Source organism: Rhipicephalus sanguineus, chromosome 2 (genome assembly GCF_013339695.2).
Source record: "Rhipicephalus sanguineus isolate Rsan-2018 chromosome 2, BIME_Rsan_1.4, whole genome shotgun sequence".
Lineage (NCBI taxonomy): Eukaryota > Metazoa > Arthropoda > Arachnida > Ixodida > Ixodidae > Rhipicephalus > Rhipicephalus sanguineus.
Window position 1 is genome coordinate 23,693,244 of NC_051177.1, and position 27,098 is coordinate 23,720,341.

General features: G+C 44.0%; 2 protein-coding genes across 2 annotated transcripts; one reads left to right on the plus strand and one right to left on the minus strand.

The window, feature by feature from the left end:
• LOC119382535 (xaa-Pro aminopeptidase 3) lies at positions 1 to 12,627 on the plus strand. The gene is made up of 5 exons (XM_037650271.2): positions 1 to 378; positions 907 to 1,857; positions 2,560 to 2,801; positions 5,170 to 5,290; positions 11,546 to 12,627. Exons 1-5 carry the CDS (start codon positions 348 to 350, stop codon positions 11,728 to 11,730), a joined length of 1,530 nt encoding a protein of 509 aa, XP_037506199.1. The 5' UTR covers positions 1 to 347; the 3' UTR covers positions 11,731 to 12,627.
• LOC119382533 (ATPase family protein 2 homolog) lies at positions 11,668 to 26,475 on the minus strand. Its single transcript, XM_037650270.2, has 14 exons — positions 26,158 to 26,475; positions 24,968 to 25,300; positions 23,143 to 23,652; positions 21,842 to 21,971; positions 21,635 to 21,691; positions 20,915 to 21,035; positions 20,192 to 20,326; positions 18,871 to 18,988; positions 18,404 to 18,558; positions 18,032 to 18,241; positions 16,206 to 16,339; positions 14,195 to 14,321; positions 13,887 to 14,051; positions 11,668 to 11,928 (listed from the first exon to the last, which is right to left on the minus strand). The coding sequence occupies exons 1-14, from the start codon at positions 26,342 to 26,344 to the stop codon at positions 11,740 to 11,742; spliced, it is 2,571 nt and encodes an 856-aa protein (XP_037506198.1). The 5' UTR covers positions 26,345 to 26,475; the 3' UTR covers positions 11,668 to 11,739.
• Positions 26,476 to 27,098: the final 623 nt, after the last annotated feature.

Consider the following 27,098-nt stretch of genomic DNA (forward strand, 5'->3'; position numbering starts at 1 on the left):
CGGGGCGTCGTGAGCGCCAGCTGAGGTAGCTGCGCGATGAATAGTAAACAAACTAGTATTCACACAACAAAGCACTCGTAAACTGCAGCTAATAAGTTTAAAATTTTCTCGCCAACACCTGCAGAGTGGACGGTTCAAGTAAAAACGTTTGTCATTAGCGTTTATACACGATGCAGTTTCCGTTCACTGTCGCTTCTTTTGTGGTCGAAGATTCTTTTTTAAACTTCGTCACTTTGGATTGAAGCTGTGCCCCCGGCGTCTGACTCTACTGTCAGGTCCCGCGAAAGCTCAGCAACTTTCGACGTCTTATTTCTCAAGAAAAACATCCTGCAACATCAACTTTAATTATGTGGTACAGCGTTACGTCGCGACTGCCCTGTGAGTATTTCTGGTCGAAAGCGCTTCTCTGTCCGTTGAGTGGTCAATCACATGTGCTTACTAAAGTGTGCGTAGGCATCGATCGCTTGCGTCAATACAAATTCAACAATGTGCGCCGCATGTCCAGTGCTACGACATGCTTTCAAGGACGCCCGACATTATCTGCTTCATGTCTCGATCAAACTCGAAAAGTTAGACGCACGGCGATAGAAACTGAAACCGCGTGCTGTGCAACTTTACTAGTTCGTGCTCTCCAGGAAAGGGCTGCCTGTGGAATGCAGCGCGTCTTTCAAACTTCTTAAGTTGAAAACGCTCAACACTCTTAAACAACAAAGAGCTGTTGCCCTCACAATTATGTAATCTCGACTAAACTGGCTCCTGCTAATATTTTAAAGCAGTCACGACGTTTCTCCACTACCTTAAACTTTGACCGGTGCTGATTAAGCCTCGCGAATCTTCTAGCCAGCCAGCGAGACTTCTGTCGAATATGCTTGCATTTAGATCGATGTCCTGTTTCTCCCGTTCCAGGCCGAGCTGCGGCAGCGGGATACCGCCTTTGTCAGACCACGGCAGCAAAGCCCGAGTGCGGCTCGCGACAGCCGCGACTGTACGGGCAGCCGACGGCAGCCACGCATCCGCACCTACTTCGCGAAGACGAGCTTACTCCTGGCCTGACGCGCCAAGAGTTCGCAGACAGGCGGCACAAGCTCATCGATGATATTTTCCAGTTGTGTGCCATCTCTGGGTCGCCGGGAACCAGGACGACAAAGAACCACGCAGTTGTCGTCCTCTCAGCAACCAAGGCGTACATGTCTGACAAGATACCCTATCCATTTCGTCAGAACTCGGACTTCTTGTACCTAACTGGCTTTCAAGAACCAGACAGTGCCCTGGTGATTCACGCAAGCACGGATCAGCAAGAACCAAAGTCGGTCATGTTCGTTCCACAGCGGGATGTACATGCAGAGCTTTGGGACGGGCCATGTGCTGGTCCTCATGGGGCTGTAGATCTTCTGGGTGTAGACGCTGCTTACGAAATGGGGGAGCTTGAAAGCTATGTTGGAAAGTTGCTGAAAGCCAAGTACCCTACAACCCTCTGGTATGACAATGCACCCAGTCGACCCAAAGCAAGTGGTGTCCTCAGGCAGCTTGCCGACAGTTACAAGAGCAATGTGGCTGTGGAGTCCCCTCGTTTACTCATCCAGAAGATGCGACTGATCAAGTCGGAGGCGGAACAGCAGCTCATGAAGCAAACCTGCCAGGTGGCATGCGAAGCCATGACTGAGGTGATGCGAGCATCTCACACGGGTGTGACGGAAGCACAGTTGCACTCAAAAATGGAGTTTGAGTGCCGCATACGTGGTGCCCAACGACTTGCTTATCCACCAGTTGTTGCTGGAGGCACACGGGCAAACATCATTCACTACGTGGCCAACGACCAGCGTGTGCTGGGTGGTGAACTTGTGCTAATGGATGGAGGTAAGTGTAAAACATGGCTAGCATGAACAGCTGGGCGAAGACTGTGTGAACTTATCTACGTTTAAATGAAGCCAAGGCACTGCATTTCCTATCTCACTTATGTTACATACTTCTATTGTACGAGTTCTCTTTCATACAAAGGCACCAAGGCACTCTTTTTGCATAGACACATTGTACTCTCATCAGCTTTCTTCTCATGGGGACACCTATGTGCATGTCATTAGAGTGTGTTATACTCTTGTAGCTGAACTAATTCGTTCCTTCCGCGTCCGAGTGTGCGGTTCTCATGTGTGCAGTACATTTATGCCAAAGCCCATTAGCACGCTCTTGTAAGGACAGAAACATCAGTAATCATACTAAAGAGATCATTGTCACTCCTCTGGTGCACTATAACTCGGCAAATATGTCTGGAGGAGATCAGTTCCAGGTTCAGTGAAGACTACTTTTCTTGTGACTTGTAGCTGCAGCGAACTTGAGAACCATGGTTTATAGGTTACAGCAGAAGTGACGGTGGTGATGTACAGTTGAAACTCAATCTAACGAAACCAGATTTTACAAATTTGCCGATGTAACAAAGAAATTTCCATTCCCTAGCAGGTAGCCATAGTGCTCAGTGTTGTCATCAACTCAAATTAATGAAACTATCATGGCACCAAACTTGGTTTAACAAAGTTGAGCAACAACAAAACACTGTCTGTGCAGGATGTGAACTTCATGGCTACACCAGCGACTTGACACGAACATGGCCCGTAAATGGCCAGTTTGAGTCCGGCCAGCGGGAGTTATACGAACTGCTCTGGGATGTCCAGCAGCTACTGCTGCGAAAATTAGAAGGGCCAATGTCACTTGACGCCCTGTTTCACGTCATGTGTGCCCAACTCGGACATCGGCTACGTGAAGCTGGCATTCTGTCACCACACACTCCAGACACCGAGCTTGTGCAGGTAAGAACAACCTTTCACATACAGTATGACTGTGTAAAATCAGTAGTAGTTAAAGGGCACTAAAGAGCAAAACGATTTTTCTCGTATTAGTAAAGCACTCTTTCACGATACTAAAAACACCATGCTTGCTGCGAGAAGACGCTTAATAAGCGAGAAAACACGCACAAACGAAATGTGGGTGGCGACGCCACCTTGAAGTTTCCACACCATTTGTCGTGACGTCACATGTTTTGACTGCGCCTACTAGGGACTACGTAGTTCCTAATCGATAAAAATGAAGTACATTGTCCTCTGAGGGGGCCATAGACTTAACATACCAAGTTTGGGGTAATTTTGTTGAGCCAACGGCGCCAAAATACGATACACTTTGAAATCCGTGACGTCACGCGGGGAGATATCGGCGCAAAATTTAAAAATGAAACTTTGAACTTGATTTTCTCCTCTATGAATAAACCTATGATGGTGAAATTGATGACATTAGAGTTCTCAGAGCACATTTTATTGATCTAAACCGATTCATTGTTTCTCTTTAGTGTCCCTTTAATGCTTGAATAGTTTTTGCTTTGGCAACTGTTCTGGAGAGCTGGAAATGTCCTCCAGTATTACTTTTTACGTTAAAACATTAATTCACTTAAAAAGTTCACTGAAGTTTGCCAGACCTTCTGAACTGCTAAATCTGTATCAATATCTGCACAAAGTGCACATGCAGAGAACTTAAAAGTATGTTTTTCTTTTTCTGCTGCAATGCCCGGTATATCATGTGGGAGTGCTATGTAGAATCACCCACTGTTGAGCAGACGGAAATGTAACTCCAGTTTATTAAGCTCTAGTGTATGTAGTCTGAACAGCAAATTATTGTGATATGACAGATTAAAATTTTCTCATGTAACGACTTGCCAGTAGGAGCAACTTTTGAGAATGTCAGGTGTCTGTTGTCAGTCGGCTACTATCATAGCAAGTATGTGAAGGATTTGGACATTTTAATACAAAAGGTTATAGTTTACACAATTGTAATTGTAGTGCATCTTGATGCTTAAAAACCTGTAAACTATACCCTATTTACTCGCATAATGAACCCACCCCCCACTTTGGTCCTCGGAAAAAAAAAAAAATGTTTTTTTATTGAGTGCATATGCTGATTTGATTTTGGTTTGATTGATAACGTCGTTGAAGATCGAAACCACGTTAAATCACGCCATTATATCTCAAAACGACGACGCTACAAAAGTTAAAAACATAGCCAAAATAAATAAGGAGGTAAAATAAGGAGGCCGTCCATCGAGATGCTGTGCCGTTGGATTCTGGAGCCATGGAGCCAGATTCCGAGCGATATGATCGTCCGGAGCTTCAAGAAGACTGGGATCTCCAATAGCCTGGACGGTACAGAAGACGATGCGCTGTGGTGTGGCGCTGACGAGGCGGCAGCAGCAAGTGACATAAGCGAGGAAGACACTGACGGCGATAGAAGCGAGTAGGAGTGCCAAAAAGTGGCCGGTTGGTGTCATCAATAAAGCTTTTTTTTTTGCATACATTGCGTGCAAACGCTTCCTTTTTAGAGACTGAAGTATAATTATCGAATTTCTGAACACCATCATGCGAAATTTCAACTTTTATACCTGCCGCAATTTTTTTCCGTGTAATGAACCCTCCCCCCAAATTTGCATCAACATTTCTGAAAAAAAAAAAAAAGTGTGTTCATTACGTGAGTACATACGGTAAAACTGTTGCACGCTTGAAATCTGAAATAATCTTGACGTGACAAATAAAAGCATTATTTATTGACATTTGCCTGCAGTGTGGACAAGGCATTATGGCATTAACACACCGCTGAGTATTACAGATGTATGGAAATTGTTAAGTTTACAGAGGTTTATCAGAATGGCGGAGGTTTGCTTTAGGTAATATTGCAGAAGGTTGCCAGCTTTGTATTCATGACCTGACACAGTGATTGCCTTTTTTGCATCAACTCAACAGACGTGGCACAATTTGTAGGTACTTTCACAACCCTAGACATCACAAGCAATGCTTTGCACTTTCCCAGCGGTAAAGTGGGGTATGGTGGAGGAATTCTCCAGCTACAACTTAGAGCAGTTTTGGGATGAATGGCTGTAACGGGAAGAGCTTAGCTCAAGGTATCCTAAATGTCGTATTTTAGCTGTAAGTCAACTAGGCGATTTACATGTCCAAGCATTGCTCTTGACATCTTTCCAAGTCATCATACTGGCCATAATGCAGCATGATTGGCAGTGCCCCCATGTACTCTGAAAATTCGACCTCTCATTCTGGATGTGCTATAACAAAGTTGAAATAACCAACACTTTGCCACATTTCATGACATGACAGTTTACACCGTGTCTCCTCTGTGCAGGAAGCCCACAAACTGTGTCCACACCATGTGGGCCACTACTTGGGTATGGATGTACACGATACGCCCCTTATTCCTCGCAGCCTGCGTCTTGCTCCAGGTTCTGTGCTCACTGTGGAGCCAGGTCAGTAATGCACGAAGCTGTGCGTGTATGCAGAATGCAGTTTTTATCAGTATAATGCTTGTCTAGCATCCTTAATTTATGGATTTCATACTTTAAAAAATCTTCAAGGTAAAATTCAGTAGTTAAAAATGTTTATAGTCCTCATTATGGAAGAAATCAGGTCATTATTGAAAAGCATCCTGAAGTTTAGGTCATTGTGTATTTTTTTTACCAAGAAAGATTTCTAAAATAGACGTGCATAGCAAGAATATTTCATATCAATCTACAGATGTTGGTTTTCTCAACATATTTCAAACATTTCACTCTCATTTTATTGCATAATTAACCTTTGCACATGTAGCAAGCATTTATGCTACTGTTATGCCATATTTGGAAAACAATACATTTTGGCAACTCTGTTGCGTTATAGTTTTTTGTAGTCGCTGTACGCATGGTCAGAGTTTTGCTAGCATTTCTAAGAGCTGTTGAAGCAGCACACATTTAGCTGATGCCCTGATCCATACCTATATTAAAAAAGAGTTTGATTAATAGCCCCAGATATGCCACCTCATAGTGTTACTAGAAAAAAAAAAAAGTTGTGTTTATACACTCAACAAAACATGTACAGTCAACCACAAAAGTTTACAGACCATGTGAGCGCGTGCCAAACTACCTGTCTGCACAACCTAACGGTGCGCCACCTATTGTCTGCCGAAGCGCTAGCCCGGAAATGGGTCTTGTTATTAACCCTTTACTGCCGGTTGTTGCGAATTCGCGACATACCGAAAGACGCCGACCAAGTAACACACGAAACGCGTTGCTGCCTTCAACGGCGGCTGTCACGTATCTGCGGCGAACGTAGCTTTCACCACGAGACACCTAGCGCCATATCATGTAAGGTATTGCAAGCTGGAACTCAGTGTTGTGTATCAATTGCCGGAGAGCGCGAAGCACGTGCAACAGCTCTCACTTCTTCGTTGTTTTCTGCCCGAGGGACGTAATTTCCATCTCATATAAAATTTTTTCAGTGTGCCCACACACAAGAGGTTGCACACTGTGATGAGTGAAGTGCGCGTTTCGAAAAGGGCGCGAAAGTGACCGAAGCCGTCGGCGCAAGAAAAGAAAAGACGACGGCTGAATGTGCGTACGCGAGTTCTCGGGGCGGCAAATGAAAGAAGAAGATGTGCGAACAGGGCGCGTGAAGTTATGCAAGACGAATTTGTCCAATGGGGATCTTCCACGCGAGTCAGAAGAAGAGAGCCACGGGTGCAAACAGAAGAGCGAGGAGACGGGGCTGAGACGTGGCGAAGAGAAGAACGTGACCAGGGCGCGGGAGTGGCGGCCAGCAGGTTCCTGCGTCGAGGCCGCTGCGGGCTCCCACCTGGACACAGACCCAAGGTTCTTCCATCGTCTGGCGTTGGCCAGGCCTCTTCTCAACGTCTGGCGTTGGCCAGGCACGCCTACATCTCCTGCTCCCTCTCCAAGCGTCGGTGGACGAACGCTGAAAGGTCGCTGACCGCGACTCGCCCGACGCCACTGTCCCTCCGAGCGACGCCTTCATCCAAGCCGAGCCTGCGTCCCGCATCTTCCAGCATCACCGCCTGCACTACTGCGTCTCTTCTGTGGGACTACGTGTACGGAACGGTGAACGGTCTTTTCATTCTGAACTTACATCTATGCATTGTTACAGTTTATTAAGCGGCCCATAGTCCTGTTAACTTTCTCTACCTCTTTCATGTTTTGTTCCATTTTCTATCAATTTCTCTCTTTTTCCGTTTGTTTAAATATACTGAGTGTTGTTCTTTTCTTTGGGCGCAAATGGTCTCGTTTCTCCTTCCCTGATGACGGTTGCGTCATCTAGTTTTGTTACACGAACCTACGCGAGAGCTGGTTAATTTAACAGCCTCGTGACAAATTGGCGTCCGCTACGACAGGACGAGACCGTTTGTGGCACTCTACTGGTGTTCAGAAATAGAGAGAAAAGATGAGCAGGGCAGATTTAGAAGAGTTGGGAAGGCGCATGGGTCTAGAAGGCGAGGAACTGGTGGCATGGTGCGATGAACGCGAGAGGCGGATTCGTGAAGAGATGGCTGAGGAAATAAAAGACAGCATCGAACAGATGGAGTTCGAACGTGAAATGAGAAAGAAGGAAAGAGAGCTTGAAGAGCTAAGGCAAAGAACGCAGCAATTGAGGCTTAAACTGGCGGAGGTCGAAACGAGGCGACGAGAGGGTGGAGAATGGCGGGAGCAATTCTCATACCTGAGCTCCAAAGAGCAGGTACACGATGTATGCTCCGAAGGCAGGGCCTTCACGAGTGAACCAGTATCGTTCTTTAGTGGCAGTATTGCAAACGCCACCAACCACACTGGTACAGACACTTTACAAATAGAGGACAGAGGCGAGGCGGAGAGCGAGGGTGAGACCAAGCAAGGTCTAGGGACAGTGCTAAATATGGCTTTGCAAAACCTAGCAAAGAAGGAACAGTCGTGTTCCTTTGAAAGCAATGCGGCTATGCGAACTGGTGCAACAGAATGCACACTGATTGGAGAGGTACATAGTCCTCTAGACAGCCCTGATGAAAGGGTAATAGATGTTCGCATGAAGTGCACAATTGAAGACCGTGAGATGGTCTCTAGAGAAGACGCCGAGTCTTCACACATAGTGAGCGCAACAAAAACATACGGCAGAGTGATGAGCGAAATCCGGGGAGAGAACTCTGCGGTGGTGGCCGCGGAGTCTTTTTGTGTGTAGCACAGGCTGCGGTAGCGGATGGGACGGATATGGTCGAGAACCACCTAAGTAATCCTCCCAAAAAGAGAACGAGAGTAACGTCTCGAGTAAATGCACAACCGATTTGTGTGGGAGAATTAAAGCAGAGTGTAGAAGCAATGGTCGAAAAACGGAGAACAGAGTCGAAAGCTCCGTCGGCACAATGTGAATACGAGGGCCGGCCAGATGACGCAGATGGAGGGGTCATTGGTGTTGGAGAACAAGACGCTTCACTGGTACCAAGTGATCCTCAAGAGAGTAATATTTCGCCAGTTCGTTGCTATCGGAGCAGTAAGGAAGCCGACTTGTGCTCTATGGCGTCTTGGGGTGCATCAGTGATTGCTTTTAAGGTTTCTGGACCTTTAGAAGCTAACGGGCCGAGGCAAAGCATTCTCGTGAAGGAAGCCGTCATTCAGACGCTCCTGCACTGGTGCGCATGGAGACAACGCCTCCGACTGGAATGCAGACATTCCGGCGTTGACGCTAGCAATTTGGTGGCTGAGAATCCGATGCTTCAGAGGTTCAGGTACAAACGAGCCTACGGTGGAAAATTAATCCAAGGGCGTCGGTCTCTTTTCTCTAGCCAGGTGATCAGCGCTGTTCGGCTTGTTTGGGACGCTATAACTTGAGCGTCGAGTTCTAAAACCGGTTGCTCCTTTTGGATTTTGGATTGCGGACCACCGAGGTGTACTTCGATCTTGTAAATATTTGTTTATGAACTTGCATTCCATGCGAAGTGTGACGTGATGTATAATTTTTCACATGACGGTGTAAATGTGAAAAAAATGTGTGGTCTACTCAACAAGTTGATTTTGTGTGTGGCAACTTTCAAGATTGATTAGGTGTCTTAGGTTAAGACAGTGCAGTGGACTGCGTTGAATATGTGTAGTATGTGGCCAGACGCGCATTCATCGACAGTTTTTTTTTTTTTGAAAAAAAAAACTTTTCGAAAGGGGGACTTATTGTGATGAGTGAAGTGCGCGTTTCGAAAAGGGCGCGAAAGTGACCGAAGCCGTCGGCGCAAGAAAAGAAAAGACGACGGCTGAATGTGCGTACGCGAGTTCTCGGGGCGGCAAATGAAAGAAGAAGATGTGCGAACAGGGCGCGTGAAGTTACGCAAGACGAATTTGTCCAATGGGGATCTTCCACGCGAGTCAGAAGAAGAGAGCCACGGGTGCAAACAGAAGAGCGAGGAGACGGGGCTGAGACGTGGCGAAGAGAAGAACGTGACCAGGGCGCGGGAGTGGCGGCCAGCGGGTTCCTGCGTCGAGGCCGCTGCGGGCTCCCACCTGGACACAGACCCAAGGTTCTTCCATCGTCTGGCGTTGGCCAGGCCTCTTCTCAACGTCTGGCGTTGGCCAGGCACGCCTACATCTCCTGCTCCCTCTCCAAGCGTCGGTGGACGAACGCTGAAAGGTCGCTGACCGCGACTCGCCCGACGCCACTGTCCCTCCGAGCGACGCCTTCATCCAAGCCGAGCCTGCGTCCCGCATCTTCCAGCATCACCGCCTGCACTACTGCGTCTCTTCTGTGGGACTACGTGTACGGAACGGTGAACGGTCTTTTCATTCTGAACTTACATCTATGCATTGTTACAGTTTATTAAGCGGCCCATAGTCCTGTTAACTTTCTCTACCTCTTTCATGTTTTGTTCCATTTTCTATCAATTTCTCTCTTTTTCCGTTTGTTTAAATATACTGAGTGTTGTTCTTTTCTTTGGGCGCAAATGGTCTCGTTTCTCCTTCCCTGATGACGGTTGCGTCATCTAGTTTTGTTACACGAACCTACGCGAGAGCTGGTTAATTTAACAGCCTCGTGACACACACGACATGTCACGCTGTTTTGAAGTACTTTAGTTCCTGCACGATCCTCACTTCTGTGGTATGTCGCGAATTCGCGACATCCGGCATTTGAGTCAGTCAGTGATGACTGCCGGTATGACAAGTTCATGATGGACTTTCGCTCATTTTATGGGAAAAAAGGCTTCGCACGCGCTTGCCACCTGAAGATAAACGTGACGACAGCTGTCTCAGTGACAGCGAACACGACGATGTCGATCCTGATCCTCATGCACAAGCACGAGTGTCTTCATCGAGCAGTGAGGATGAAGACGAAGATGTGGTAGACCATCCAAGCTAGTGCCTCTCTAAAACATGCAGTGCGGTGGGAAAAAAAAAGACTGTCAAGAACAGCGGGAAATGCTACACTGGAAAACCGCTCTTCCTCAATGGGACACTGTCCGAGCTCCTATTGAATATTTCAAGGAATTTTTTATGACACCTCCATGGATCACATCGTTCAGCAGAGCAATCTGTTTGCGACACAAAAAAATCCGCACAAAAGACTGGTTCTGTCTCGTGGCGAGCTAGATCTATTTCTTGGTGCCGTCACCTTCATGTCATTCTGTCGACTTCCAAGAAGTCGGCTATACTGGGCGGCGGAGTCTAGTGTCCATACGGTGGCCGACACGATGTCATGTGATTGGTAGGAGGCAATAAAGTCAAACTTGCATTTAACAACAATGACGACGCCAAGTTACATCGCCCTGAACAGATCCGCTTCATTGATGCGGGAATGCCATACTTGCGTTGCCATTGAACATATCCCTATATTGCGCTACTATTGGCCTAAGTGCCGGTTGTCGCGAATTCGCGACATACCTAAAAGTATGCATTAAAGTTGCATTTTGGATAATAAAACTGCTGATTTAAGTTAAGGTTGCTATTTAAAGCTGAAAAATGAAAAACACATTTTTTTCTTCGGCACTTTCATAATTCAGGCATTAAAGGGTTAACTGGCATATCAATGTTCTACTGGCACGCAGCGAATCGTTCGTTCACTGTTTTCACGCAAAGCGCTTATCTGCATTGTGACCATCATACTTCTACTTGGATAGCAGAATCAAAGCTATAACGTTGTGAGGAAGATTGCGAGTGATAACAGTTATGCTGATAGACTGCTTGCAAATTAAGGGAGGGATGCATCTTGGGTGTAGCACTGCTGTCGATTGCCACTGACATAGCGGAAGTGTCGCGAAGATCCTCTTGGCCATGCGCTCGCATGGTCCGTAAACTTTTGTGGTTGACTGTACATGTGTACCACATTCTGCTTAAGTGAACATTGAAATTTATTGTTATGGAGTTAAACTTAAAAGTTTTTGCCTAAATGTATGTTGATGGTGGCAAGTTGAGACACAAGCATGCTTTAGGTAGAAACACTGAGGACGATTCGTGTTTTACAGTGTATAGATGTTCTTTAGAATGAATGCCGACCCCGTTTACATACTTTGTCCTTACTCCTGCACCCATGCCTCCTTAATTTGATGCAAGAAAGTTCGTACAGCCCTTGCTCCATTATGCTGCAAGGCCATTGTAAGCCAGCAATGATGTGAAAAGTTTAGCCATACTGGCAGCTTTTTGCTGTGCTCAAAAAATGATGTAGATGCTAAATGTTGCACCAGTCTGACCGAACTCTTTGTCACACTAATACGTGTGTTTGTTTTTCAGGTATCTACATACCAGAGAGCAACACTAAAGTCGCGGAAAAATTTCGTGGAATGGGCATGCGCATAGAAGATGACGTACTCATGACCAGCAGCGGACCACAAGTGCTGACTGAGGGTTGTGCCCGTGAACCAGACCTGCTAGAGAAACTTTCGAGTGGTTTCCCCTCTTCCGAGGCGAAGGGATGAGCGCGGCATTCAAGACTCTTTTGAGGTGTGTCTGCTCTGGGAAGATGCCCAGTAGGACTCGTAGAATTTGACGGACTCTGGAGAGATACGTGGCTGGACAAGTTTCAGCGCAGCTTCCAGGTGCCGACCCTCGACACACGTGGCATTGATGTCTTCCTCCAGGGCGAGCAGCGCTGCTTCTTGGCATACAGCCACGACCTGTTGAGTGACACATTCACATTCACTTGCCGAACATTCACCTGTGCCAGTGTACCGTTTTTAGGCTAGGACAAAGACTACAGAACTGCCCCTTAGTTATGAAGCAAAAGTGTTGTCATAGAGGGAGCATCGATGTGTTAACAGGAAAGGCGGTGCAACAGTTATTCAAAAAGAGCACGCCAAAACGCAGTGAGCTGCAGCAGAGACTGTGGGCGGATAGTGTGACAATCGCCGTGCCAACGTCTTCCACCAGCAGCCCCGAGTAGGGCCTTTTACAAATGCACTAGCGGTGTCCTTGGTAGCTGATGTTATTGCCAAACTTAGGCATGTGTAATTTACCATATGGAAGCTACCTTATTTAGCTGTTGGCAGAGATGTGCACCATTCAAGCATAAAAGAAGTATGCCTAAAGGTGCTTTTATCCTTCCTATTGTGCAACTTGACAATGTATTGCAACAGGTGTGGCAGGAGTCAAAGGTATGGTAGCACTTTTTCAGTGTCTGGGAGTTGATCAGACGCATAGTGCCAAATGCTGCCACAAAAGCTTTACCCTGTGCTTCAGCTAGTGGCCAGATTAATTGTAGAGTGTATCTTCAGCACATCTTCAAATTTTAGTATACTGCTTCTCCATGTTCTCATACTGTGCCTTTTAAAAAAACTGCATTTTTGCAAAGGAATAAAGGCGACATTTTTTCAGGCTTGATGTAACCATACTACACTTCTTTTGTGTTAGAGCTTTATGAACAGTTCTAAAAAAGACCTGCTCATTCAAAGAAGTAAAGACTCGCAAAACATCTGATTGGCATGACCGACACATCTTTACAACCAAATAGTTTGTGCAGAAAAAAAGAACTGTAAATGGTAGTTGCTATAGAAGTGCCTTCAAAAGCAAAAGAGAAAATAAGAGCTTTTTTTACTGTGGCTGATGTGCAGTAAGAGCCATGTGTCAGCTTTAAGCTTCACATAGTGCAGCCTCCTGTATTTTGCTTCTTCAAAAAACATTTCAACCCCACCTGCTTTTACAAAATTTCATGAAGACATACCAAATTCCCAGCAATGACAGAACATGTTTTGCAAGAGGATTGCAGTAAAGTCAAAAGTTGGCAGCTCCTTATGTTTAAGCTGCAGAACACGCAAAAGATGAAGAATGCAGGCTACAGCTGTTCAATCGCCTGTGTCCTTTTTTTTTTTTGTGCATCCTGCAGTGGAAAGACAAACTCACAGCAGGAGTTGATATGCACTCCTGCCCATTCATTTCACATTTTTACATCTCCAGTTTAATACCATTACCTGGTCATTACGTGCTGCGACTAAACATCACTCACGCAATTTTTCAGACCTCTTGTTACCCGCTGTGGTAGTCAAGTGGCCAACACATATAGTGCCACTGAGCACAAGGCTGTGGTTCTATTGTGGCCACAATGGCTACATTCCAATCAGGAGAGAATGCAGAAGCTCTCAGGTAACACGTGCAGGTTAAAGAACTCCGGATGGGCAAAATTATTCCAGTACGTCTTGTAACAAACTCATGGTTTTGGCCCAGAAAGAAAACTCCAGATTTTTTTTTTAGAGAGCGAGAGAGAAAAGGCAAAAGGCAGGGAAGGTAAGTAATATTTTTTGGACTTCTGTTCCCCATATAGTGTCTCAGCCATTATGCATGAAGTTAAAAACAAAACGAAAACAAAGCCTTCTTTGCTGATGAAACTCATATTGTCTCTTGCTGTCAGCCACCTGAATGGTGTCTAAATTTCTTATTTCTAATTACTGCATAATGATTAAATTATATAGTAGACATAACAACACTTACTGTTTAGTATGACTGACGACACAAAAAATACTTTATGGTTCTTAAGGTTTCTGCTAAAAACATGGAAGGCTTGGATTTTTTTAAGCTGGAATACCTGTATGGTATATCCTGTGCCAAAATGCCAGATGCATGCTATAAGTAGTGTGCTTACCTCTGCTCCAGAATAGCCATTGGTTTTACTTGCCAGGTCTTCAATATCCACATCATTCCCCAAGGGCTTTTTCGAAAGGTTCAAGTGCAGAATTTCCTTCCTTGTGTCAACATCGGGCAGTGGCACATACACAATGCTGTCCAATCTCCCAGGTCGCATAAGGGCCTGCAGAGAAGGTTTTTATTTGCATGCCGGCCACGCTATAACATGATAACTGAGACAAAATTAAGAATTTTTGATTTTTGCTATATTGCTATATTGGGTAATGGCACATAGCGGTCTTACTGAGTGCGAAGTCAGACATTTACCTGGTCAATCATGTCTGGTCGATTTGTAGCTGCAACCAAGATAACATCTTCCAGTTTCTCGATGCCATCCATTTCTGTCAGCAGCTGGGCAATGACACGGTCCCCCACGTTGCTGCTGCCACTTGTGCTGCACAAGCAATGACAACACTGAAGCAGTCACAGAACCAGGGTGTTGGTGGTGCCCCATCACCGAGCAGAGCCAGCAACTAAGCCCTACAAGGCCATTGGAACGATGAGACTAAGCTTAGATATAGAGAAGTATTGGGAAAGGCTCACACACATTGAAGGCTACAGTTGAACCCCTTAATAAGAGACACTGATGTAACAGACACTAGTGTGCCTACATCGAAATAGGGGTCCATCACAAAACGAGAACATGGCACCCAGCTTATAAGAGACACCTAATCTAAGGTACAAGAACTGCTTACCCAGTGCATGTCTCTTATAAAGGAGTTCAACTGTACCAGTGTAGCATCTCAATGCAAAAAGTGGGGCACACTGACAGGGACAAAGGAAGAAGAAACGACCACACAAGCACAGATTTTCTGTTACTTTGTCCCTGTCTGTTAGTAAGCCCATTTTTTTGCATTAAGATGAACAAATACCAACTAGCCCAAATGGCTGTATTGCTATATGTAGCAATTCCAAAGCCCTGGGTTGATATTGAGCAATGATAAACAAGATTCACAGAACTTTCGAAGGAAGTGAGAACATTACTATTTTGATGAGTAGGTTGCTTGGATTTGCATGCACTTACAAATCTTTTTGCATTTTACAGGTGTGCCTAGCATGCCATATCAGGAACACTTTCCTATGAAGTGGATAATAGTACATTCAAGTTATACAGTTCAACCTGGATATATCGCATTATTCTCTATATCAAACAGTTGTAATGACCCTTTGGAAATCCCGTACGAAGTATAGCGCCGTAGTACATGTATGTCGAACACCCATTCACCTACATTTCCGAAATGTTGATTGGTGCAGTTCGCTGCACTCTTGCACCTGCATTTCTGGTAAATGCCCCATGATCACTTCTTGCATCATCGGAAAAATTTGTGCCGGCAAAACTGCAGTCAAACAGGGCAATGGAATAGGAGGACACCGCAAACCATGAGCAAGGTGCTTGGCTCAAAATACGGATGGCTCGCAGAGCAAGGGCTTTATTTGCACTCCATAATGATGCATTGCTTTAATAAGATTCCCGCAGCACAGACGTGTGCATTGAAGCACGATAATAGTGGGGACAATTGGACACTGTATAATGAAGTGCACTAACTGAGGCTGTTTGTCATTGGAAAGAAAACTGCCACGCCACTAAAGAACACAAAAGACTTTTTAATCTGATATACCACCACAGCAGTGTTCAAGTGGTAAAGCATCTGCCTCCAATGCTGGAGGTACTACTGGGTTTGATTTTCAGTGCTGGTGTGCACTGGTTTTTCTAATCGAGAGAGGATGCATTGACCTGGCGTTCAGTGCTTTTAGTACTTGTCTACAGAACGTGGTCTGTCCTTTCCACTTTCTTCTATCGTTTCATAACGTTTCCCATTCCCCCATGACAATGCGCCGTGCTCTCTTATGGGCTGCAGAAATAAGCTCCTTCCTAATCTGAAACCGCTATCACCAATTTGCCTGATATGAAGGCAAGGATGGAAATAAAGAAACATTTGTGCTTTTAGCATAGTCTCGAAAACGCAAGGAGACAAATTCCCATTTTTAACATTGTCAAAATGTGGTCAGAGACGTGGAGTTTTAGGTAAGCTTCAGATAGGTGTATCTTGTATTTTGTGCATAACTATTTCATGATCCCCCTGTGAGTTCAGTATATATATAAGTTCGACTGTACTGGTCTGAATAAAAATCAGGTGTTTATTTTAACACTTGACTGTAATGTAAATACAACAAGCATGACACAAACTGCAAGGGCATCATTCACAACTGATGTAGTTGCCTCATCAGGGTGTCATCAGCACATCAAAATAGAGCACGAGCTCAGTCCAGAGCTCACCTTCCTCTGTGCACAGCCAGGGCATCAATCTCATCAAAAAATATGATGCAGGGTGATGCTGCTCTCGCCTTGCGGAAGAGATCTCGAACAGCCCTCTCAGAGTCACCAACCCACTTGCTGAACAATTCTGGTCCCTGCAAGGCATATTAATGCTGTTACAGGGAAAGGGGGCCCTCAGGCTTCACACAAATTTAATTGATAGAACTACAGAGAGTGTTTCTTGACATAAGATTATTACCATAAACTTGTTTACTTTTTGTTTCAAAAACCTTGCTGAGCAATAGTCATATCGTTTTGGTGTTTATCAAAAATGTTTTTGTTGTAAGAGTGCCTTATATGTGGCATGTGCAAGCATGCTTCATTCCTGTACGTAAGCCATGTACAATCGACTGCATGCGTAAATCTGACAATTTTTTTTTTTGCAGCCACTGTTACGCTGACATGTGTAGGATGGCCAGAACACTCTCAAGCTGTCGTAAAGCTTTTCTTTCCCTGGTCTCCCACAACATTGTTTTTACTGTTGCGCATAGTCAATTCAATTCAATTCAATCCACCAGAGCAAAGGCAGCATAAAACAGCATAGCAAGGCATGCAATGGGTTCCGTCAGCACATGCTACCGTTTCAACATACTGTATTAAAGGGGTCATGAACCACTTTTCCAAGTAATGATCTAATGACCTCAGTATCGGAGTTTACTGCCTCCCGAATCGATTGCCGCAAAAATTTCTCGAATCCGTCAAGAATCAGCGGAGTTACGGGGGTTTGGAGCACGCTCCCAGCGCTTTCTCTCTTTTCTCGTGCCGACGAGCGCACTGGAAGCTAGACAGGGAGAGATGGCACGGGGGAAAGAAGTTATGTCAGCGCGCGTCATGAAACGCGATCGCTCTCCCGCTGTGATTCGCGTTTCATGACTTTTCCAAGTAATGATCTAATGACCTCAGTATCGGAGTAATGATCTAATGACCTCAGTATCGGAGTTTACTGCCTCCCGAATCGATTGCCGCAAAAATTTCTCGAATCCGTCAAGAATCAGCGGAGTTACGGGGGTTTGGAGCACGCTCCCAGCGCTTTCTCTCTTTTCTCGTGCCGACGAGCGCACTGGAAGCTAGACAGGGAGAGATGGCACGGGGGAAAGAAGTTATGTCAGCGCGCGTCATGACGCGCGCAACTGGCAGATTCGCGACGTCAACGTGCAGACGCCCCGCCCATCGACGAGAGTGAGAACCGGCCTCCGTTTAAAAAGAGGGCGCCTGAGGAAACGGCAACTTCGCGCTCCGCTTGTGGCCTCTACGCGGCGCGCACGACTGTAATATTTGGCAGAGCAGTTCATAGCCGTGTCAGCTTTCCGCAGGATGTGTTTTTTCAACAAGCCCAAGGGGTGCTTCGTGACCCCTTTAACCCTACGCGGTTCGTTGTTGGGCCCTGCATGACAACACAACAATCCACCAGAGCAAAGGATCTGGAGGGCCGCAGAGGTTCGTGGCCGTGCACTGCTGGACAAGTTCTTTTACGGTTGATTCACGCATGTGTTTTCTCACATTATAACCTCTGTAAAAGTGTAAGCAAATTTCTTTTAGTTGAGTTTTGAATCTTTTAGTTTCAGACCAGAACGGATGGAAGGCGGGAAAAGTTTTTGGACCGCAAAGGGTTAATGAATGATGATCATAGGCATTCCGTTCTCTGCCTTTAATTTCTGACTGTGTCTGCCCTGCCACGCGGCTTACTAAAGCATCCCACAGAGACTGACCTTATTTTCTGCAGTATCTACAATCAAATGCAATCTTTCTGCACTAACTGTTACATTAAACATTGTATAAAGTCTTGCCTTGATTGCAATGAAGTTGAGGCCACTCTCCGTGGCCAGTGCTTTGGCTATCATGGTTTTTGAACAGCCAGGTGGACCGTACAGTAGCACACCACATGGAGGTGTCACTCCGAGACGGATAAAGGCATCCCTGTGTTTCCATGGCCATTCCACAACTTGCTGCAGTTTCAGCTTCACCTCTTTCATTCCTCCGATATCGCTCCAGCGCACCTAAAAAGCAAATAAGACTGCTTCGTCATTAAGCCTCATAGTGGTGCCGTAGTGTAGTGTTGCTGCTGTGCCACATTAAATCTTCTTATACATATTATTGTTTTTTTTTTCTCCTACATCTTTTGCAAAGGACTGCTTGTACCTACTTATAACAGCACTCACCTTCGGAATCTCCAAAGCAACCTCACGCATCGCACTTGGCTTGGTATGACGCAGCGCAGTAGCCATATCAGCTTTTGTCAACTGCACAACTTTGGATAAGGTGGCGTCAGGGGTATTCTTACTTGCAATGTTTCTTTCAAGAGCACGCAGGGCAGCTGCAAGCAGTAAAGAATATAAAGTGGTGATGAAACAGAGAATAATGTTGAATGTTCAGGCAATCCACAATCATTCAACAATGCAAGAAACAACATGTAACCTTTCCTGCCCTGCTGCTTATCATAGAAGGTTTTGCTAATGCAGAGTGTGGTGTTTTCAAATCGTCATTGCTACAAGCACCACTTGTAGTTCTGCAAACTTTTAATAATTACAGTTTCATTTACATTACAATGAGAAAAGAGAAAAAGGCAGCCATCAGTATTTAGTGACGTGACTAGAGCTAGAAGAAAGGGACAGCAACACAGGCTTACCATCAGCACAAACAGCTGCTAAATCTGCTCCTGTGAGGCCGTGGGCAACATCTGCTATTTCTGTGATATCTTCGATGCTTAGTGAGTGGTTGACATTACTCAATATTTTCTGAAGAATCTGAAAACAGTCAACAAATGAAGCAAAGGCACCTTCGCTTAGCTCACTCTTCAAATAGCATTCTGTATACATTCTCTCTTTCACGAACTATTTCATCTTTCTGTGCTGCATAAAAAACTTATTCCGTAACCCCAGTACACATAATCATGGCGTGGTAACTGACATAATGTTGGCGTTCCATAACATAGATCATTCACCTTCTTTGCAGTCATTTGTTTGGCGAACATCTAGCGGGTGCAATTGCCTTTCCAGGAATGTTGCCTTTGTAAGTGGAACTGACTAATTTTAAGTAACATTACGTGATGCTCTGATTTTGAATCCTGACCTCTGTCTTTCATATGTTTTTCATGCACTCATGAGAATTGCTTTTATAGTAAAACTACCTATTAATCATGTACAGACGGGTCCACTGTTAAAGAGAACAGCTGCATGCAAGGCATGTTTGAATTTTGCTCTCTTGCAAAAACACAGTGGCTTAGATTTGCATAAAACTACTGGTGGTTGACAGTTCTGCTTCTTTTTGACGGACTCGTACAGTTCATGAACAATGTTTCCCTGTCCACTTGCTGTTAGAGCGCCAGCAAAATGAAAGGTGCTCATTGGAGTGTTCCCTTTAACAATGGACCGTACTGTACCTTATGTATGTACTTTATTCACACAAATTACATACAGTGACCTGTAATCTATTATGAAATAGTAGTGCTAAATTACATAACATTCCTGAGTGATATTTTATCTTGAACCTTTTCTGAATCCTCTCTGAGACGTCACTTGCCCTGAGGGTATGATAAATAACTAAGGAAATGAGCATACAGTAAGCAGTTTTGCTGACATTTACAGCACAGCCTAATGTGAATAAAGACAAAAAGCAAAACTGCACTTATATAAGCTGTAATGTATGCTTCTCAGAAAACGAGCCCATATAAAACTTATTTTTTTAGCAAGAAGGAAACGTTATGATGACAAAAGCGTAACTAGAACGGTGACCTAAGAAAGAACACAGGACGGAGCACTTGTCTCCATTCTAGTTGTGCTTTTGTCATCATGAACATATACCAACATGCCCAAACGGCAGTCGTCCTAGGAAATATCAGGGTGTATGAAAGTGTTCCATAAATGCGCTACGTACGAAGCGGTTAGAATGCCCTCCACTACTGCAGATTCTAAGTTTAGCAATTGCTCAGCCCCGTTCTTTCTTATTACCTGCTGCCGTCCATGTGCAGTGGGCACACCAATCTCGATTTCTCGGTCAAGCCGGCCTGGCTGGCGCAGGGATGGGTCAACAAAGTTGGGTCTGTTAGTGGCACCCAGCACTAAAACCCACTTGTCCTCGACAAGCTGGAAAAAAACACCAGATATTTTGGTGGCAATTGAAGAAGCAACGTTGTTCGTTGAAGTTTTTGATGCAGGAAATTACTTTTTTGCGAGAGTAACCACATAATAATGGTGTCGCTTCAGTTAAAAAGGTCATCGGCAGAAAGAAAAACGTTACAGTTGTGCCTGTAACATAATGCAGTGACCTCATAACTGGCAAATTATAATGCACAGTAAGCCCTAAACTATTTTATGCAGGTGCGAGAGGGCAATGTCATTTCAAGAAGAAGTTGTGTGTGTAAAATTTTTCTTTGAAAGTCGCACGAAATTGAAAGACTGAATATGAAAGTAGCTTTGAGACATTCAAGTACCCTATTTCACTTTATGCTGTTCATTTTCTTTCCATATAAGATTTTGATCAGTGCTGGAAAAAGACAAACGAGTCATTACTAGCTTTTGGTAATGAATAGCTGTTGCAGCAATCCACAACAGCAGCAGCAAGACAATGTCAGGATAAGTGTCAGGCAATCCAGGACTGTGTCATGACAACAGCACAGCAGTTATGGCACACTACATACGAAATGGTGCCCAAGAATACGACTACAACTTTACCGGCAATGAATCGATGAGAGACACCAGTGTGGCCACTGCCCTTGCCTCTTGATTGGACGTTCCAGACTCACGTTTGGGACAAAGTGCATCGATCTCATCTATGAACACAATGCTTGGTGCTCTGCAGGGTGATAAAAAAATGCTTGCTTTTGTATACATTACCACAATTCCGTGAATACACTACTGCAGATGAAGAAGCTTGCATTGGGCATACTACTGGAGTGAGGAGGAAACAGATGTTCATACATGGTGCATTATTTATAGTGATATCAAACATAGACCGGTGCTGCCAATGCAGATCATATGTACGTTCCCTAACTAAATTTGCTTGTATGCCAGCTAACTTACAATTTTCAAATTAAGTAATAAAAGAGAACCCAGAAAAGAAGGAAAATAAAGCAGAATTTTAGTTAACTGGTCTGCAACTCGTAATTTAGGAATTCTGTGGTATAAAGTGGAAGAAGAAAAAAAGAAACACGACAAGACTGTCACAAATAATAAATTTTGCCTCTTTTTTCCTAGCCTGCATAGTGCAGCTGAAGGAACTCATAATAGGCAAGCAAAAGAGAGGCATAAGAAAGAACGTCCGTAAGAACAAGCCTAGCACAATTCATGAGAGAAAGAAAGAACTTAAATATGCATGAAGTACATATATAGCAGATCCAGCAAGTTGCTTGTGCCTCTGCTCAAAAACATCGAAAATATCTCGTATCATCGTACCTCTCGGAAGCGTCCTTGAATAAGCTTCTTAGAGTGGCCTCAGTTTCTCCATAGTACCTGCATTTGTGAATACAAATATCACTAACGTAGGCTACTAGGCAAGTTGGTTCATGATAAATGATGAATATACAAACGTCAGACAAAAGAAAACACTTCTTCAGTTCATCAAAGTATAAAAAAATTATGTAACTGGAAGCAAAAGCTTACTTGCTAAATATCTGGGGACCATCTATTACAATGAGTGCAGCTTTTGACTCTGCTGCAACTGCTCGCGCCAGCATGGTTTTTCCAGTGCCTGGAGGGCCAAAGAGAAGTGCGCCTCTCGGTGGCTTCAACCCTGTTGAGCACGTGACATTTATCAAAGAGACAGCATAAAACAGTTGATCATACAAATCTGCTATACTTGAATCTGCTTACTATAACTGGCAACAAATTTAAATGTCAACTAGTAACTGTGTTTGCATCAGAGGAATTTACCAGCAGCATACCAACTCACTACAGTTTAAAAAGGTACTGACACGAATTTTCGAAGCTGAGTTTACTCCGCCATACAAATCTCCTGTATGGCAGATACAGCTCTGAGCAAGTGTGAAGCTCAGAAAATGCTGATGAGGTATTTTATTTTGACATTAAAGTCAATTTTTGCATGGCGCGTCTAATGACATAGACATTAGCATGACGTCAGACTGCTGTATCAATTCTGGTGATTTCACGCACCGGTATGGCTAGTTGTGATTATGTCTAGATGCCGAAACATACAAAATAACAGCTTGCACATCACCAACAGAGCTGCGGAGTGGGATGGCCATGGAAACATGACAATATCTTGCATAAGTGCGTGATGAGAAGTGCATACAGCATAGTGACGTCAGGGGACAGTAGGAACCAAAACTAGCTCTCAAAAACATGTTGCAATGAATTTTTCAGGGTGCACTCATGCTTACCAGTACATTTTCTAGGCTCCTGAGGGCATGGCCTTTCATTTAACGCAAAAAAGTGACAGCAGAAAGTTTTCATGTCAATACCCTTTAAAGCATATTTCAGAGTAAATCTGCCTACAGATTTATTGTACATCTATTCTATCAAAGGAGGAATAAAATAATGAGATATATAACAATAAATATCCGAGTCAAGTAGAGACAGGCTGTTGGTACAACTCACACTGCCTATAAAGTCACAGCAAGAAATCTGTTTTTTTTTTTATTAATTAGAAAAAAAGAACTGCATCTAGAATTTCATACTGTTATCAACTGTGACTAAACCAGGAATGTAAACAGCGTGTTCTGTGAGATGAACACACTGCATTGAGTGATCTAATAAAAGTTCATCTCCCTACTTGATTAAAATTTAAGACATACGTTTTACAGCACACTTGGGATGGAACCAGAAGAAGACGATGTCGACAAGTTCTGCTTTTTTTAAATTCAGAATTATGGAAACAAGAAAAAAAACCTATCAGCAAAAAATGCATTGAGCGATATATACTTGCTCCTGCAAATGTGACTCACCGAATCGAGCAAACGTCCCAGGATGCTTCAGGGGCACTTCAAAAAGTTCTCGAAGTTGCTGTATCTCCTTGTCGAGACCTCCAATGTGATCATAGCCAGCAGAGGTACGCCTTTCACTATCCTGTTCATCTGCAGACTTAATAATGATGTCCGTACTGGATCTGATTCTATGAAATGTCACTTTCTCACTTTCACATTGACGGTGCAATAATGACTTTGGTGTGCTGAAGGCAACAGGGCTGTGTACTGACCATGAAACATTCTTCCTTGGAGTTCTTGAACGAGGAGACATGGAAGTTGCCCTAAAGCTATGGTCGCCACTTAGCTCTTCATGTATTGAGAGTCTTTTCATGCTCTCGCCTAAGCTGTCGTCATTGTGAGACAAAAAGAGCCGAGACGGGCTCTTCAATGACAAACCATCTTCCCCTTGAGTTTCAATCACTTCAAAGTTCAGTATTTGTCCGTAAAAGCAGCACTGCATTGAAGATCCTGGCTTTGTGAAAATTCCCACTGAAAAAAAAGAAGACAAATTGAACCCCTCTTAATATGCTGTGCATGATGTAATGGAAAAGAACAGAAGTGTGGAACAAATGTGGCTGTGTTGGGCATTCAGATATAACATATTTCTGCCTAAGACGTGCAACCATATTTTGGAAACAAGTTGCGGGACAAATATGCAATGTTTATAAGTGACACACACATACGAGATCATACCAGTAAGTGCAGCATGATTAAGGTACTGTTTAGTGCTTAATGCACAAAGTTTACTTATAAACTTTCATCACTAGCTACATCAAAGTGTTAAAAGGTTGGAGTTAATCCTATTGTTGCATTTGAAATGATTTAGGCTTTTGATAACTGCATTAATGTTACATTAATTGCCTACATAGCACAATTCTGAACTTGCTTCTGAACTGTACAAAGCCACAGTAAGTGTGAAACTAAAATTGGGATCTAACCAACTATTTTCTCAACCTTACATTTTCAGGACTATTCCAATTAATCTCTCATGAGCAGCTTTCCCTTCTCCAAGTTGACAGAGTTAGGAGCTGAAGTTGTTAGCAATACAATTTGGATATCCTAACATGAAGCATCCTTTGCATTTGTCCCTGTTACTGTTCTGTTAGTATATCCTGCATTACCAAACCCTTATACTGATTCTGTCAAGCTTTACTTGTGGACATCAGGCTTCTTTTAGTGTCTTCGCATTGCTGCACTGGGATACTGTGTTTCTCCAGTCGCTGTCCTTGTTTCTGTGCTTTAGTCGAAGTTAAATTACAGCCATCAATAAATGTTTGCAGTGGACATGAAAATGAACACCAATGCAACTAAGGACTATGAGCTCACGGAACAGCCTCCAATGTAAGCAAGTTTTTAACTCATCCAAGACATCAGTTCTGCTATCAAATTAGTCATTTTAAATATTTCATAAAAATTTGCATATAATAAACTAAGAGTTTTTTTTACACTATGTATTGTGACATAAGAATGATATAACCTCGCATCTTTTTGTTTCTGTTTTGTACCATATTCTACATCGTTTACCCATGTCATATTGTGCAAGGTTATTGCGTGGCATTTCAAGCTATCGAAATACCACTTTTACCGCAGGTTCCTTGGCTATCACGTACCAATGTGATGACAAAGTAAAACTGAAATTAAAGTTATAGTTGCCAAAGTGTATTTGGTAGTCTGGAATTGGTTGTCAAAGGCAGTTCTTTTATTTAACTCTTTAGTTGATTCCTAATTCTTTTAAAAATAATAAATGCAAGTTAATTCCCCAAAGCTTGTATAGTTCACTCATCTGTTTTGTTACAACACTTACTGTTTTGCTGCAAAAGGCATTTTTGGAGGCTTGCATCACTTTCCTTCACTGTGTCCTGAGTGGACATCACTGTAACACTGCTGGCAGCTACAATGGAGCTGCAGTGCCTTTTTATGGTAACTGCTTTGGACTTGCTTGTTCTGAAGCGCTTGGGCATAGCCACACATGTCAGACCGACATTGGTCGATGGCCACGCAATGAGTAGATGCGTTTGACCCTCCTGGGAAACTTCCACGACGTCCTTGATCCCTGTGTTGCACATCTTCATGCATGACGGGTGGAGATACAACAGCTGAGACTTCATCCACTCGGGCAGTGTCAGTGTCTCATCACCTGATGAGAAGAGTTGAAGCAAATAAGGGAACACGGTTTCTTCAGGGAGCAAAGGAACGGCAATCAATCAATCAATAATTATTTTGTCACGAATAACAAAAGCACGGAATAATTATTCAGAAGGAAGTCCTATAGCACATGGCTGAAAGGGGACCTCATGTAAGAAACTGAGTAGGAGTAAGTACAAATAAATACAAAAATATGGCAATAATTCAGACAGCTACACGTTAGCAGTTGCAGCAACAGAAATACAGAAAATATACACTCGAAAACACCATGAGAGCATGAGCACAAGAACAATTGCATAAACATAGAACGCTAACAACAAAATGTTCATATTGAAAGGTAGCGCGAATAAAACTGGAAACAGAGAAGAAGACACAGGACGGGCACTGTCCTAAAAAAAATGTAGCAATACAAATCAAGATTAAAGAATGAAAAAGTTCCTTTTCAAACATTCACTACTAAAGAAGATAGCTCTTTAGTACATAATCCCTTGTTACTCCAAAACTTCAATAGCCGCAAAATTAGCAGTATATTTGCCACAACTTGTGCGTACTAGTGGTAACAAAAGAATTCCTGTTCTAAAAGAACCTAGTTGAATTAGACTTGAGAAAAAATCATTTTCGGGATACATCCAGAGATACGGCACCATTTTTAGACTTGATGAAATTCCCGCGATTTTAGGCAAGACGGAATCCAGAGCTCCAGTTTCATCAATGCGCGTGGTGAACAACCCATTCATGAAAGCTAGCCGGGGAAGCATAAGAGGCACTGACCGGATGAACAAAACGAAGAATAGTCACCCCCACCATGCACAGTTGTGCCAGAGCTCTCGAAGTAGATAATGTTGTTACCTGGATAATCTTGAAGAGTGCCGTGTAGAACACCATCGTGAATAAAGTCGTGTTCTAACTTTTCGCCCTCGAATTTGCATCGTGAGCAGACCCGCTCGTGCAAGGCAGCGTCTTTGGAAGCTACGATCACACCACAGGCATCGCACTGCAAAAAGTCGGACTTGGGGCCTTTTCCTTTTGGCGGCATGATTTACGCTCTTCCTTGCTGCACACGTGTAGTACAGTGTACTCATGTAGTGCTGAGAAGGCAAAGTAATCGACCAGTTTGCATCCGTTGTGGATCACCATCCAACAGCACAGAAACGAAACAAACGACTCCACGTGCGGTAGAAGACAGAAGGGGCCGAAATAAGCCGTGCGACGTCAAAATAAACGACAGTTTTAAAGAACGGGAAAGCCAGATCCTCCAAGATGTTCGTTTAGGCTGCCAATCTCGGAAGCCAGAATAAAGCCCGTAGTCAAGTATAGGTGGCGGTAAACTACTACGTGGTTCACAACCGCGTATTTCAAATTCAGTTCGAGCGCCGTCGTCGCGGTCGTGTTGATCGAGGGGTCCTTGTAGCAGGCAGGTATGTCACCGCTTGAGCACTCTATAAAAAAAAACATCATTGGTCTGAACCAATGATGTTCTGAACGAGTCCAGCAACATGAAATATTGCGTCACGCATGACTACGCAAATGCGACAGCAAAACGTGCAGGCCTTGATGCTGCCTTGTCTCCGCATCCGAGCAATAAATTAGAGCTGGCCATCGATTAAAACTTTTAACACGAGTAACCAAACTCTTGTGATAAAGTTAATAATCGATTAAGCGGACATAGCTGTATATATGCGTCAGGGGCGTAGCCAAGGGGGGGGGGGGTTGGGGGGGTTCAACCCCCCCCCGAAAATTTTCAGTTTTGCTTGCGTATATATACACGCACACATACAAACGCACGCACG